The sequence below is a fragment of the Sorex araneus genome, chromosome 2, assembly GCF_027595985.1.
Source record: "Sorex araneus isolate mSorAra2 chromosome 2, mSorAra2.pri, whole genome shotgun sequence".
In the NCBI taxonomy this organism is placed as follows: Eukaryota; Metazoa; Chordata; class Mammalia; order Eulipotyphla; family Soricidae; genus Sorex; species Sorex araneus.
The window spans coordinates 42,586,361-42,600,806 of NC_073303.1; the positions used below are offsets into that span (position 1 = coordinate 42,586,361).

At 57.9% G+C, this 14,446-nt stretch overlaps 1 protein-coding gene across 3 annotated transcripts in view; it reads left to right on the top strand.

Moving 5' to 3' along the window:
* Window positions 1–6,634: 6,634 nt before the first annotated feature.
* Window positions 6,635–14,446, top strand: part of FAM120A (family with sequence similarity 120A) — a 60,142-nt gene continuing 52,330 nt past the window's right edge. The window contains exon 1 of one of the 3 annotated variants that reach the window (XM_055125017.1): window positions 6,635–7,237. In XM_055125017.1, coding sequence (XP_054980992.1) covers window positions 6,764–7,237 — 474 coding nt within the window. In that variant the 5' untranslated portion in view covers window positions 6,635–6,763. The remainder of the gene's footprint in view (window positions 7,238–14,446) is intronic. The other 2 variants (XM_055125016.1, XM_055125015.1) reach the window with 2 other exon arrangements.

Below are 14,446 nucleotides of genomic sequence, written 5' to 3' on the forward strand. Positions count from 1 at the left end.
CAGAGCACAGGGAACACGTTTGCCTTGCACGTGACCAACCTAGGTTCAATCCCTAGCATGGCATATGGTCTCCCAAGCACCGCCAGGGGTGATTCCTGAGCACAAAGCCCAGAGCAAGCCCTAAGGCTAAGTTTCAACCAACACTCCAAACTCCAATAAAAATATTTCTAAGTCTATTCCTTTTTAGAGATGTGAAATTTGGGTTGGATTTTTAGATATCGTGTTGCTTTGTGGATTATCAAAAACTATAGCTGCGTGCTACATGTGCTACATGATTAGATAATATCTTAACCTTCTGCTCAAATTCTTACCCCTAACTGCACTGATGTGAACCCTAGACCTCCAGTACTACCTGTAGGTCCAGGCAAAGGCTGCCTGCACCCCCTCTGGGGGGCAGAGGGACTGGAGTAGGGGGAGCAGGCCTGCGCCCCCGCTGCTCTGCCAGGGGAAGGCTCTTCTGAAGGATGCTCTCCCTGAGAACATCTGTTCCAGCAGCTGGGCTTCCCGCCTCCTGTGGCTTTGCACATCAACGTCCCTTCCTGCAGACAAGGGGAAGCTCCGCCTGCTTGGAGTCCCGGGTTATTGGGAGGAATCAGGACCAGGGTCCCAGCCAGGGCAGGCCAGGGCGTTTTCTGGGAGAGAGATGGCTTTTCGTTTGTTTTTGTTTCTGGCCACACCAGTGCTGCTCAGGGCTTACTCCTGGCTCTGCACTCAGGGGTTCAGGGGACCACATGGGAAGCTGAGGTTTGAACCCGGGTGGGCAGTGAGCAAGACAAGTGTCCTACCCACTGTACTTTCTCCCCTGCCCAAGAGAGAGGCGTTTTTTCCTAGAAAGATTTTTACAGTTCACACCAATATCAGAGTGCATCTGATAACTAGTCTCTCAACAATTCAAAACAGCTTTGTACAAGTAAATGGGAATTCCTGGCTTAAAAAAAAAGTCTCACTTTATTTTTGTTTGCTTTTTGCGTTTGTGCTTGGGTGCTTTTTTTTCCCCCCCATTCCCCCCACACACCCTTACCCCTGGCACCAAGCAGTGCTCAGCACTTGCTCCTTGCCCCTGGTTCGGGGATCGCTCCTGGCAGGGCCCTGGGGAACATACGCAGTGCTCGAGATCCAACTGCGGTAGGCTGAGTTCCCCCGTGTCCCATCTCTCCACCCCCTCTCACTTGATTGTTTTATCATATTTAAAAAGAAAATGTAGGAGCCGGAAATATAGTACAGTGGGTAGGGCACTTGTCTTGCACACAGTTGACCTGGGTTTGACCCCAAGCACCACATACTGCCCCCAAATACCACCGGGAGTAATTCCTGAGTGTAGAGCCAGGAGTAACCCCTGAGCATTGCCAGGTGTCCCCCCCACCACACACACACATACACACACACACACACACACACACACACACACACAAAGGAAATGTACAAAAACATGCACAAATTTGGGGGAAGATACCATCAGGCAGGATTTAAGGAATAACTAAAACTCTTCCATGCAAATCAGAGAATCGAGGCTCACCAAGCACCAGTCTTGAAAGCATCCATGGGGTGGGGTGGGAACCCCGCACCCCGCCATCTCTCAGTGGGAGGGCTCAAGTTCAGTTTCTCTGGTTGGGAAGGGGAGGGACAGCTGTGGAAGAGGTCTGGGGTGCCCGGGAGGTGCTGGGAAGCCTTTGAAGATTCCTCTAGGATTATTGTTTTTTTTTTTTTTTTTGGGTCACACCTGGCGATGCTCAGGGGTTACTTCTGGCTCATGCACTCAGGAATTACTCCTGGCAGTGCTCGGGGGACCATATGGGAATCGAACCCGGGTCGGCTGTGTGCAAGGCAAATGCCATACCTGCTGTGCTATCGCTCCAGCTCCTCCTTTAGGATTAGTACCAAAGGAGGGATATACCCGGTGCGAAACAGAAAGGGCATTCCGGGTTTTGGGTGGATCGACCAGCGACCCATAGCTGAAATGGCTGCCAAGTGAACCTGTAAAGCATCAGAGGGGCTGTGAGATAATCCAGGGCTTAGGGCGTATGCCTGGCATCCAGTCAGCACCAGTGCCAGGAGAACTGTGGGCACCACGTGGTCCCCCAAGCACTGGAGGGTGGGACCCTAGAGTGCCCCTCCACGGCAACATCACTGAGTGTGACCCAGCACTGCATCCTCAGGCTCTTGCAGTCATTAGAAACTGCTCGGGGCCCCTGGAGCACTGCTTGGGGGGTAACCCCTGCCCCCGACCCCAGTTTGTCAGCCAGGCATCTGGAAGCTCCTGTCTTCCTTCTGTTTGTGGGGATCAGATGCCACATGCTAGTCCGTCCACTGTCCCATGTCTCCAGGCCAAAATCCTGTATTGTTGGAGAGTACGAGAAATAGGAACTTAAGAGAAATCTGCTTATGCTTTCCCAGAGGCTTACAATGTAAAACTGTAACTGTAAGCCTACTTTAAAAACTACAGTTGAAAAGACAAACAATGCACACTTGTGAAAGGACAAGTTTTAATCCACACAGCTAAAGACAAATTGCAGAATACCGAAAGAAAACAACCAAATCCTCAAGACTAGATACGCAGGAGCCTTTGCAGGCAATGTAAGCTGACAAATCGATAAGCAGATTAGAGCTCAGTGTTTGGGTGAGGGAACGGTACAGGTTCAAACAACAGTTACTTTGTTCCGGTCCGGGTCAGGCTTCAGCACCACTCACCAACCTGCCGGTCACCAGATGGTGACAGTCTTACAGGCAGGGGCAGACTGATCAAGGGAGTCTGTTAACTTACCTGGTACACTGACATTTGACGCCTTTTTCTTTTTGGCTTGTGACTAGAAAACTAAAATATCGTTATTATTAGTATTTTTGGCTTTTAGGTTACACCTGGCAATGCTTAGAGTAGTTGATATCCTGGTTCTGCGCTCAGGAGTCATTCCTGGCAGCGTTCAGAGGACCAAATGGGATGCTTGGGATTGAACTCAGATTGGCTGTGTACAAAGCAAGTACTTTACCCGCTCTGCTGTCTCTCCAGCCCCAAATTTCATTCTACTATGAAACAATTTCATTTGTCAAGAATCATAGAAATCAGACAATATTTCCCTCTTCTGGGCTATATATGATTGGATTAAAACAGAACTTCAAGGGGCTGGAGCAATAGCACAGCGGGTAGGGCGTTTGCCTTGCACGCGGCCGACCCGGGTTCGATTCCCAGCATCCCATATGGTCCCCTGAGCACCGCCAGGAGTAATTCCTGAGTGCAGTGCAGAGCCAGGAGTAACCCCTGTGTATCACCAGGTGTGACCCAAAAAGAAAAAAAAAAAAAACGAACTTCAAGGGGCTGGAGCAATAGCACAGCGGGTAGGCATTTGCCTTGCACGCAGCTGACCTGGGTTCGATTCCCAGCAACCCATATGGTCCCCTGAGCACTGCCAGGAGTAATTCCTGAGTACAGAGTCAGGAGTAACCCCTGTGCATCGCTGGATGTGGCCCCCAAAATAAATAAATAAATAAACCTGAACTTCGGGCCGGAGAGGTAGTATGGTTGGTAAAGCACTCGCCTTGCATGCAGCCCAAGTTTAATACCTGGCATTGTGTGTGGCTCCCTAAGTCCCCCAGGAGTTGATCCTTGAGCTCCGAGTCAGGAGTCAGCCCCGAGGATGCTGGGTGTAGCCTCCAAACCAAAACCAAACCAAATTGATTGAAACGTGAAAAATCTGAAAGTGATTTTTCTGTCCTTGTTTCTCCACTGGTAACTTTTTGCACGTCACAGCTGTTTCTTTTTACTAACTGCAACTTTTTATTTTTTTATTTTTAAAGACAATTTAGCATTGGCAATTCTTAAAACTTTTTATTTTTCATGTACCATCTCACTCTATTAGTGGAATTCCAAGTTGGCTTTTAGGCCAGAGCAGCGGCACAGTGGAGAGCGCTCTCGCTTGTGCAGTCAACTGGAGTTTAACCCCCAAGCCCCCACAGGGTCCCCGGAGCCACGCCAGGGGTGAGCCCTGAGCACAGAGCCAGGAGTAAGTCCAGCAACTAGTAAAACTAGCAAACAAATAAACAAAAAGTTTTCTTCTAAGTCTTAGTGACTTCAAAGATAAGGTGGTTGGAAATTAAAAGTCCTCAACCATTAGTTGTCAGATGATGCACTCAAGAAGACAGTGTCGTTTTATCATATTTTTATACATTTAGATGTTTATTTTCATCTCTATATTCAAAATCATCTAACATTTCAATGAAACACAGAATTTCGAGCTAAAAATACAGATTTTTTTATTTGGGTTTGTTTTCTTTTCGGGGCCCACACCTGGTGATGCTCAGGGAATACTCCTGTTCTGCATCCAGAAATTACTCCTGGTAGTGCTCAGGGGACTGTATGGGATACCAGTGATTAAACCCAGGTTGGCCATGTGCAAGGCAAACACCTTACCTGCTGTACTATCACTCTGGCCCCTGAATGTGAATGTTTGCAGTAAAATATCTCACCAGTCATATGTTACACAAAAAATAAGTGGCAGGTATTTTTTGTTTTGTGTCTTGGGTCACATCTGGTGGTGCTCAGGGATCACTCTTGGCAGTAGCTCAGGGGACAATCTGGAGAGCTAGGAATTGAACCCAGTCAGCAGCGTCCAAGGCAAGTGTCTCACCCTCTATATTAATTGTTTGAGTCCCATATATGGTAGCCTTATTCAAAAAAATAAATAGAGGGAAAGTAAGCATAAATTAATTTTTACTTACACTTATAAAAATGTATCTTAAAGTTTCAAAAAGTAAAGTAACTCCTCTAAGTTCTCCAGCATAAAGTTTATCTGAAAAGCCAAGGATTATTGGGTTTGCTGTGTCATTGTAGGGAGAGGAGCCATTGATTTTTTTTTCCTGAAAGGGGGCAAATAAATTTGGGGATCTCTGCTAGATGTTCTGTGCTGTCTTAAGATGAGTATAAATTTATTTTCAGAACACTAGACACTGACAATAATACTTTAAAAAATATAAAGCAACCACATTCATAAAAAAGGAAACCAACAGGATACAGTACAAGGTAAATAAATGCAATGCAATAAATTATAAAAAGTACTTTTTTTTTCCTTTTTGGGTCACCCAGCGATACACAGGGTTACTCCTGGCTCATGCACTCAGGAATTACTCCTGGCAGTGCTTGGGGACCATATGGGATGCTGGGAATCGAACCCGGGTCGGCCATGTGCAAGGCAAATGCCCTACCCGCTGTGCTATTGCTCCAGCCCCTCTTCTTTGGTTTTTGGGCCACACTCGACAATGCTCAGGGGTTATTCCTGGCTCTGGCTCTCCTCTGAGGAATCACTGCTGGCTGTGCTCAGGAGACAGTGCGGAATGCTGGCTATCAAACCTGGCTCAGCTGCGTGCAAGGCAAATGACCTACCAGCTGTAGTTTCTACAGTCCCAAAGTGGTTAAAAACTTTAAGTCTTAATCTTGTGAACTTGGTAACAGAAGGAAGTTTGGGTATTTCTGGGGTGTCATCTTCATTTTTAGCGCTTAATGAAATTTTAAAGAGCTAACTATTTCTAAACAGCATTTCTAAATGACCTGCTATCCTGGTTTTATCCCTCATTTTGTGCATGTGACTAAACCCGTCAGCCTGTCTTTAAAAATTAAAGATGCTTATCAAGATGCCAGGAGCATTTGATGTGTGTACCACACTGCCCCGCACTTGAGGTCAAGTTGTAAGAAGCCGCAAGGTTCAGCTTGTCTTGCAGGGCGAGGATGGGGTAGGTCCTGGGCACCTTGCACCTGTCTGGGCCCGATCGCCTACAGATTTCTTCAAAGCGAGAGCAGATTGAGGGGGACGGGGAGGTGGCAAGAAGAACCCAACTTCTCTCGCGCTCTAGCTGTGTCTCTACAAGCTCCGGTCTGCAGGACACTCATTCCTTTTTGTGCGTGTCCGACCGCGCGCTCCATCAGCCTCACTTCGGACGGCACCGCAGCAGGGCTCTGGCCCAGAAGGCCCTGCCCGTCTTCCCGAACGTGCTCCGGGGCAACTGGAGTTAGGGTCGCGGTTCGGGCCCAGGGGGTTCCCGGCGGGGTCACGGGGACACGAGGCTGTCTCCGCCCTGCGCGCCTCGGATTCTGGCCCAGGCGCTACCGTCCGGGTTCCTCGGGTGGCCCGTGTAGGTGGCCGCCCCCAGACCGCGGGGCTGCAGGGACCGCCTGGAGGAGGTGAAGGTCCAAGGGCAACCCTCGGACCCGGGCCATCCCGCCCCTCCCGCCCCTACTCCTGCAGGGCAGCGCCAGGGTCCGCAGGGCCTGGCCACCTTGGCGACCTCAGCCCCCTGCGAAGCGCCCAGGTCGGGGTGGGGGCTGCCTCTGGCCGGTTGCCCGCAGACGGCATCGCCCCCTGCTCGACGAGGCCCCCGCATGCAGCAGCAAGACCCAGGCGGGACCTGGATTCGCCGGGCCCGGGGGTGCGTGTGCTCACCCTCCCTCCCCGGGACCCCGGCACCCCGGCGCGGGGTCTCGGGTGCACGCAGCCCCGGGGGGCGGGGGTCCCCGGCGGCGGGGCGGCGGGGCGGGGGCCGGGGCGCGGGCGCGGGGCGGCGGCGCGGGGTCGGCTCGGAGGCGCGCCCGGCCCGGCCCGCCCGCCTGGCGCCGCCCCTTCCGCCGCGTGCGTCACCCCGGCCGCCGGCCCCGCCGCAGCGCGGACGTCCCGCCATGGCCCTGGGAGGCGGCAGCACATGGCGGCCGCAGCGGCCATGAGCGCGGCCCGGCCCGGCGCCCCCTGAGCCCGCGCCCCGGCCCGCCCGGCCCGCCGCCGCCATGGGCGTGCAGGGCTTCCAGGACTACATCGAGAAGCACTGCCCGAGCGCCGTGGTGCCGGTGGAGCTGCAGAAGCTGGCCCGGGGCAGCCTGGTGGGCGGCGGGCGGCAGCGGCCCCCGCACTCGCCGCTGCGCCTGCTGGTGGATGCCGACAACTGCCTGCACCGCCTCTACGGCGGCTTCTACACCGACTGGGTCAGCGGCGGCCAGTGGAACCACATGCTGGGCTACCTGGCGGCGCTGGCCAAGGCCTGCTTCGGCGGCAACATCGAGCTCTTCGTCTTCTTCAACGGCGCGCTGGAGAAGGCGCGGCTGCACGAGTGGGTCAAGCGCCAGGGCAACGAGCGGCAGACGGCGCAGCAGATCGTCAGCCACGTCCAGAACAAGGGCACGCCGCCCCCCAAGGTCTGGTTCCTGCCGCCCGTCTGCATGGCCCACTGCATCCGCCTGGCGCTCATCCGCTTCCACGTCAAGGTGCGGAGGGGGGAGGGGCGGGCGCCGCGGGGGCGGGGGGCGCGGGGGCCGGGGCGCGGCGGGCCGGGCCTGGGTGGCACCGGGCCGGGAGCTGGGGGGTGGGGAGGGCCGGGGTGGGGCTGCGGGGGAGGGGAGTCTGGGGGGCACCTGGGCTGCACTTGGGGAGGGCGGGGTCGCGGAGTCGGGGTCGGGGTCCGAGCCCCAGGCCGAGTGTGGCTGGGGCCGGGGGTCGACCCCGGCGGGCGGGGTCTGCACTCGGGATCCCGGAACCCAGGAGGGAGGGATGGGCGTCGGGGTTGGGGAGAGCCGGGGTCGCTCCGACTGAGAGTGGAGCCCAGACCCGGTTCCGAGTGGGCTTGGGTCCAAGCGGGAGTTCAGGGGTGAAGTTGGGCCGGGCTGGCTCAGGCTGGGGGTGCGGGCGCGCCCGGGCCGCGGCGGCTGCAGACCCGAGCTTTGGGGGGAGCCGCGGACGCCCCTCCCGGATATCCGGAGCGTGTGTCCAGCCTGGGGAGGCTGGCAGGTCACTTACCTGAACTTTTTGCCCCGCCCGACGCTCGTGTTCCGATTCAGTTCTTGGACAGCAACAGGTTTTCGTGCAGGCGCGGGGCTCCGTGGTGCGGGGCGGGGGTCCCCGCCGCGGGGCCGGGGCGCGCGGATTCGGGCCCCCCCCTGCAGGGCGCTGGGCGAGGCCTGCAGAGCCGGCCCGCAGTGCCCGGCGCCGCCGCTGGGCCCGGCGCCTCGTCAGAGCAGTTTTGGGGAATTACTGGCCCGGGTGCGCGTGCGGTCCCCGAGCACCCGCACCCCTGGCTGCGGCCCCGCCAGCCGGCGCCGGGCCCGCCGGGGTGGTGGCGGCGCGAGGCTGCAGCCGGGGCCTGGAGCCTGCAGCTTGGCGGGGTTCGCCCCTGCAGGCGGGGGCTCGCGGCGGAGCCTGGGCCCGGGGCGCCGCGGGGCTCGCGGTGACACCCACAAGCATCCTCGCATCCCACCACCGCCGCTGGGGTCTGAACTGTGTCCGAGTCAGCGCTTTGTGCTTTGCAGATTTAAACCACCGGGGGCGGGGAGCCAGTAGCCGCCGTCCCGGGGCGGCCTTGGTTTGTTTATGGGTCCCCCCGCTGCGACCCGGCCCGCGCCCTCTCCCCGCTCCCCGCTCGCGGCTCGCCCCGCTGAAAGTTTGCGCGGCTCGGCGCGGCCTGCGCGGGCCGGGCGCTCAGCCTAGCGTGCTGGTGCTGCCGGAAGTCCCGCCCGCGCGCCGCGATTGGCCGCCCGGCGAGCCGCCCATTGGCCCGCGCGCCTGGCCCCGCGGCCGGGCCCCTCTCGGGGACGCGGCGGCCGCAGGGCCGGGAGATGCCCGGGAGCTGCCCAGGGGGTGCCCGGGGGCGGCGCGCGCTGCACGTGCCGGGCTGGGCTGCCCGGGGCCGGGCTCGGGCCCTGGAACGTCCGGCCGCACCCCCAGCCCACCTGTGGCGGGGGCAGCGCGCATGTGGCACTCGCTGCCCAACAGCTGCCGGATTCCTTCTTAGTGATAAAATGTCACTGTCCCAGTGCCCCGTGCGTGTCTCTCATACCGAAGTGCTCGGGGGTTCCACCCGTGTTTAAATAAGGGTTTGGCGACTCAGTTTCAGATACTTTTCTTCCACTTGCGTGACTGGACACGAGATAATTTTATCTGTATTTTGGGGGGGGGGGCTCTTGTAAACTTTTCAGCCTCCTCCCCGCCCCATAGGTCCCGGGGAGGGCACAGATGGATGGGTGATGACTCAGGGGCCTGCTAGCCCCTGGACTGGCAGGTTCCTCCCACCCCCTCTTTGGGGAAATGTGCATGAAATGTAGCTGCGAGACGTTCCTCAGCCCCCCAGAAGCTGCCTGGCGCGGAGGTGCAGCGGCTCGGGGCTGGCTCTAAGCGGGGCGGGGAGACTTGGCCGGAGGAGGTCATTAATAGCAGGAGGGACACCGGGCCGGGCGGGGGGCGGGGAGGCCGGGAGGTCAGTCCCCGACTCAGAATTCAGAATTCAGAGCTGGCGGAGGCGCTGCCTGGGCAAGGGTGGTCCTGAGTCACAGAAAAATATTAGGTTCCTGTTTCCGGCTTCAGGTCTGGGCCTGAAGCCCCAGGGTCTGGATGGGAAGGGAGTGAGCCAGACTGGGCCGCCTCCAGAAGGTGCCCATTAGAGGGGCAGAGTAAGTGGTGGCCATGAGGGTCTGTTATTACCTGCCAGCGCGGTGAGCGTCGGTGGCGCTGGCAGCTGCGCCCAGCCCCCCGGATTGGCTCTTGCTGGGGGTGCAGGGGGCAGGGGAGAGTTCGGGGAGGAAGTTCCTGGTTTAGTAAAGGAGACCAGACATCTGTCAGACCATCTAGTAATCCCCTTGCTCGGGGCTGACACAGACACCGCTTGGACGGTCGGGCTGCTCGTACCGGCCTGAGCCCGAAGTGGCCACGTCCCGCCCTGTGGCTGCATCTCCTGCTGGCCAGCACTGGGGTTCAGGCACTCGGGCTCTCTCTCTCTCTCTCTCTCTCGAAGTTTCTGGCCAAACTAGTGCTGCCTAGAGCTATAGTCGTCAATAAGCAGTTTACTGTGAACGTGTGTAATTGATGTAATTTTTCAAGTTTGAATGAAACCCTGCAACCTCTGCGCGGTGTCAGGGTGACTCAGAGGGGGCGCCCCTGGGCCCCGCCTCGGCCCCCTCCTGTGGCCCCCCGGTGGCCCCCCCCACCATTCCCTGCGGGCCTGGCTCCGAGAGGCTGTTGGGAGGGTGGTAATTGCCGTTTCGGACGGTGCCCTGGGGATTTCTTCACCGCTGGAAGCGGGCCTGGTGGCACGGCTCCTCCCGTCCTCACCTGCCAGGCCGTGCGCCCGCTCGGGCGGGGTTTCGAGGAGTGCTTCCTCTGTGTGCCCTGACTCATCCTAACCTTTGAGACTTCGGGGAGGGCCTGTGTTTGTTTAAGAGCCCTCGGAACCCTCAGGCCACCCTTTTCCCTGCTCCTCTGCAGCCCTGTGCTCTCCTGGCCCGGCAGCGCCTCTGGCCTTTGGGTGCTGCCCCGGACCTGAGCTCCACAGGCATCGGGGGCTTGGATGCGCCGTGTGGGCTGGCCGGGGCGGGGGTTGCAGGCCCTGCTGAGCCTTCACTGGCCTGCCTGGATGGAACAGGAGCTAGTCACTTTGGGGGGTTGGCGTTTCGTTTTTCCTTTGTTTGTCTGGGGCCACACCTGGAGGTGCTGAGGACTAAGCTCCCGGCTCTGTACTCAGGGACCACTCCTGGCGGGGCTCAGGACCGTGTTCCTGGGCTTTGGGACCCGAGAGTCGGTCTCTTCCCCCCAGCACCTTGTCTCCGGCCCCTCCGGCTGTCCCTTCTCCACCCGGAAAGCGTCCTGCTGGAGTCAGTGCCGTTTCACACTTGGGTCTTCCAGCGGTTCCCTCCCGGCCAGCCCAGAGAGCAGAGACCCGCCGCCGTCCTTCCCAGTTACCACCCGAGCAGCTGCAGCTGCTGTGCAGGAGAGTGGCCATGTTTGTGCAGGCCTTGAAGAGCACTGAGGTGCTCGGGGATGTCTGGAGTTCCAGACAGGCCTTTCGAACTGCCCCCCATGAAGCTGGTCAGTCTGTTCAAGATGCCTGCTTCGAGGAACCTCTTTTCCCCCAGGCCCAGTTTGCTACTGGTGCGTTTCACTTTGTATGTTGTTTTCAGGGCCTCTCCAGGCTGTAGCCTTGTGTCAGAATTTCCTTTCTTTTTCTAAGGCCAAGTAAAATTCTCCCACTGGGATGGATGGATCGTGTGGGTCTCTGGAGGGGTACTCTGGTTGCCATCCCATGTGACCATTTGTAAATCACAAATATGGAATGTCGCTGCCATGAGTGTGGGTGTGTAGGAATCTGTTCGTCTGTGGCTTTCAGTTCTTTGGGGCGCATACCCAGTAACGGAATGATCAGGGCATGGGGCAGTTCTGTATTCCATGTCTTCAGGAATCACCGCCCTGTCCCCGTGCATTTCTGATCGTACGCTATACCACAGATACCATTCCAGGATGGCTTTGATTTTGCCACCACAAAAGTGCGTTACAAGGTTGGGAATACTCTTGTTCTTCCTGCCTGGTTGTACTGCGGTACCTCTGGTGTACCATGATCCACTCATTCTCTCGTGTGGTTTGCGAGCACGCACACACACACACACACACACACACACACACACACGCCATTTATTGCTTGGTGCAGGGAGTGGACATTCTGTTGGTTTGGGGGGGACCTCCCAAGCGGTACTTTGGAGCCTGGGCTGCTGCTGGGGGCTCTTGGCCTAGAAGTATGGCCCAGTGGTTTGGGCCTGGTGTGTTGCTTGGCTTGGCTGTGGTGTGAGCCCTTGGGGCCACCTCTGCAGTGCTGGGGGGTCAGGGGCAATGCAGGCCTGTCACCTGGGCTGGGGAGGGGTGGTCCTCCCGCCCGAGTCAGCGCTCTGCCTCTTTGCTCTGTCTCCTTGGCCCCGGGGCAAAGTCAGCCTGGCTGGGCCTTCATATTTTTTCCCAGAAGACCTGAAAGCCAAATTTTTTAATTATCCCAGAAATTAAAAAAGTTATCCCAGGTTTGAAAAATTCCCACTTTAGCCAAGAGAAAGTGGTTCCCACGGCAGTCTCTCTCCCCCTCCAAGACTGTCTCACTGTCCGCTGGCTCCCCTTCCCGGGGCCGCGGCCCTGGGCCCTCCCTGAGCGCCCCTTCCCCTTTCTCCGGGCTGCTCCTGCTCCAGTCCCCAGCACTGCCCTTTGGAAACTGGTGCTTGCAGATGCGTTCCGCGTCTGGTGGTTTGCGGGGCCCCCAGAGACCTGGTTGCTGCGCTGCTTTTCTGCGCAGAGGTGGTGCCCTCCGCACCCCTCTGAGTACATACGGCCGTTTCCGTCCCCAGCTCGGGCTCATCTCAGAGTCCTCCTGCGCTTCCTCATTGGCCGCCGGGCGCTGTGGGCTGAAGCCGGGAAACCAGGATGCCAGCTGGGGTTTGCGTGGCCTTCCCCAGCCCCATCAGCTGCTGCCACTGCCACCTCCTCTCCCCCTTCTCTCCCTCCTCCTCCAGACCCCTCCTCCCCCTCCATCTCGTCCCCCCCCCCCATTCCCATCCTCTGCTCACCCTGTTCCATGTCACTGTCAGCCTCCAGTGACCCACTGCTAGTTGCACTCACTGCCCTGAGGCCTGTCACCCCACCTGCCGGCGCCAGCGACACAGCGGTCAGTCCAGCCATTGGTCTCCCACCCACCCTCTCCCCCTTCCTGAATCTCCCAGTTGTGAACTCTCCCCAAACACTCTGACAGATGTTGTGCAGGGCCCTTGGTGGGCTGTGGAACCTGCCTGCTTCTTGGGTGCTCGCTGGCTTTGAGAACAGGAAGTAGGCCCCAGAGTGCTGGACAGCAGTCAGACCCCCGTCCCACCCTCTGGGTGACTCCCCCGGGTGGGTCCTGCTTGTCTCACTGCCCACCCTTGCTGGTCGCTCAGACTTTAGGACCCGAGTCAAATGCTGCCTCTGGCTTGGGCTCTTCCGATGCTCCCGGGAGGATGGGAAGAGTGGGGTGCCGGCCCCGGGGGGCCTGGACTCGGGAGACCCTTCCCGCCCCCTGTGAGTGTGGGAGCGGCACCCCGCCTTTTTGTCGGGCCTGTGGCTTTCCCGACAGAGCAGGGGACGGGCAGTCATTATCTGCTTCCAGCTCCCGTGCGGTGGCCATTCTGGGAGACGGAGCCTCCCGCTTTGACCCGTGTCGCCTTCCGCGGACACCTGTGTGCTTTTCCTCATTAGCCCTGGGGCGCCCTGGATGAGTCCCTGGAACCGGCATCTGTGGGGCTGGGCTCCTACTTCTAAAAATGTCATTGGGTAACTGACATAAAGTTGTATTAGTTTCAGTTTCAGCATGATTCAAGGAACTGCCTTGTGATATTGCAAAATGATTGTAATAGATCAGGTTAACAACCGCTCTGTAATTAAGTCTTTTCCCCGGCGAGAACATCTTCAACTCTGTTTTCTTAGCGACTTTAAAGTATGTCATATTTAAAGTCCTGTTAAATATAGTCGGCGTGCAGACATCATCTCCAGGACTTATTTTCTACCCTTTATCCGCTATCCTGAGAAGAAACTTTTTAGAGTTTCGTAAAAATAGCCTTTCCCCCAGGGACTTGTAGGCAGCTTTCTTTGGGGCGGGGGTGTCTGCCGGGGTGCTCTCAGGCTGCTCCCCCCCTGAGCTCGGGAGTGACCCCTGGCCGTGCCGGGGCTGACCACATGCAGTGTGAGTGCGGTAAGCCCTGGGCTGCCTGGAGAGAGTTTTCCAGGTCCAGTGATTAGGCATGAACGAATCAGAGCGCAGATGAGAGGCATTCTCATGTTCGGCCAGCGTCCTTGGGAGCCGGACCGTTACATACATTTTCTACTCGTGTCTGCTTCCTCTGGACAGTGTCACCGCCAGCTCTGAGTGTCGCCCTTGACCCAGGGCAGGGAGAGAGGCGAGGCCATGTGTGCCTGCCACCGCGCAGCCACCCCAACCCCAAGTCAGGCCTTTGGTCCGTGACCAGCCTTTGGGCCTCTTCGTTCAGGGGCTGTCGGAGGACAGAACAGGGTGACGTAGGGCAGGGGCTGGGTTTGACCCTTTCATTCCTCTCGTCACCCTGGTTCTGTCCAGCACTGTCACTGGGCACCTGGGGGCTGTGCAGAGCTGGCCAGGATGTGCCGTCCACAAGGGCGGCCGCATGTGTGCAGTGGTCGGGGCCGGTGGGCCTGAGGTCTCTGGAGGCCGGCAGCTCTGTCTGTGAGGCTCCGTGGGAAGCAGTGGGCTGTGGGCCCAAGTACTAGTCAAGAGTTTGCAGGTATGTGGGGCCGAAAAGATAGCACAGTGGGTAGAGCACTTGCCTTGCACAAGGCCCACCTTGTTCCTCTCCTGGTATCCCGTATAGCCCCCGGGGCCCCACCAGGATTGATTCCTGAGTCCGGAGCCAGGAATAATCTGGGTATACACCCTCCACTCCCCCCAAAAAAGACTTTGCAGGTATCTTGGATGGAAGCTGTATCAATCTAAGGTTTGTTTTCCTGGTTCCGAACCTTTCTGGTTGTTGCTGTAGTGCTCAGGGCTCATTCCCGGCTCCGAGCCCGGGAATCCCTCCTGGCCGGGCTGGGGCACCGTGTGGAGCCGGGGATTGGAGCCGTCTCAGTGCGAGACGTCCTACCTGCTGTACTCTCTCTCCAGCCCCAAGAAACTT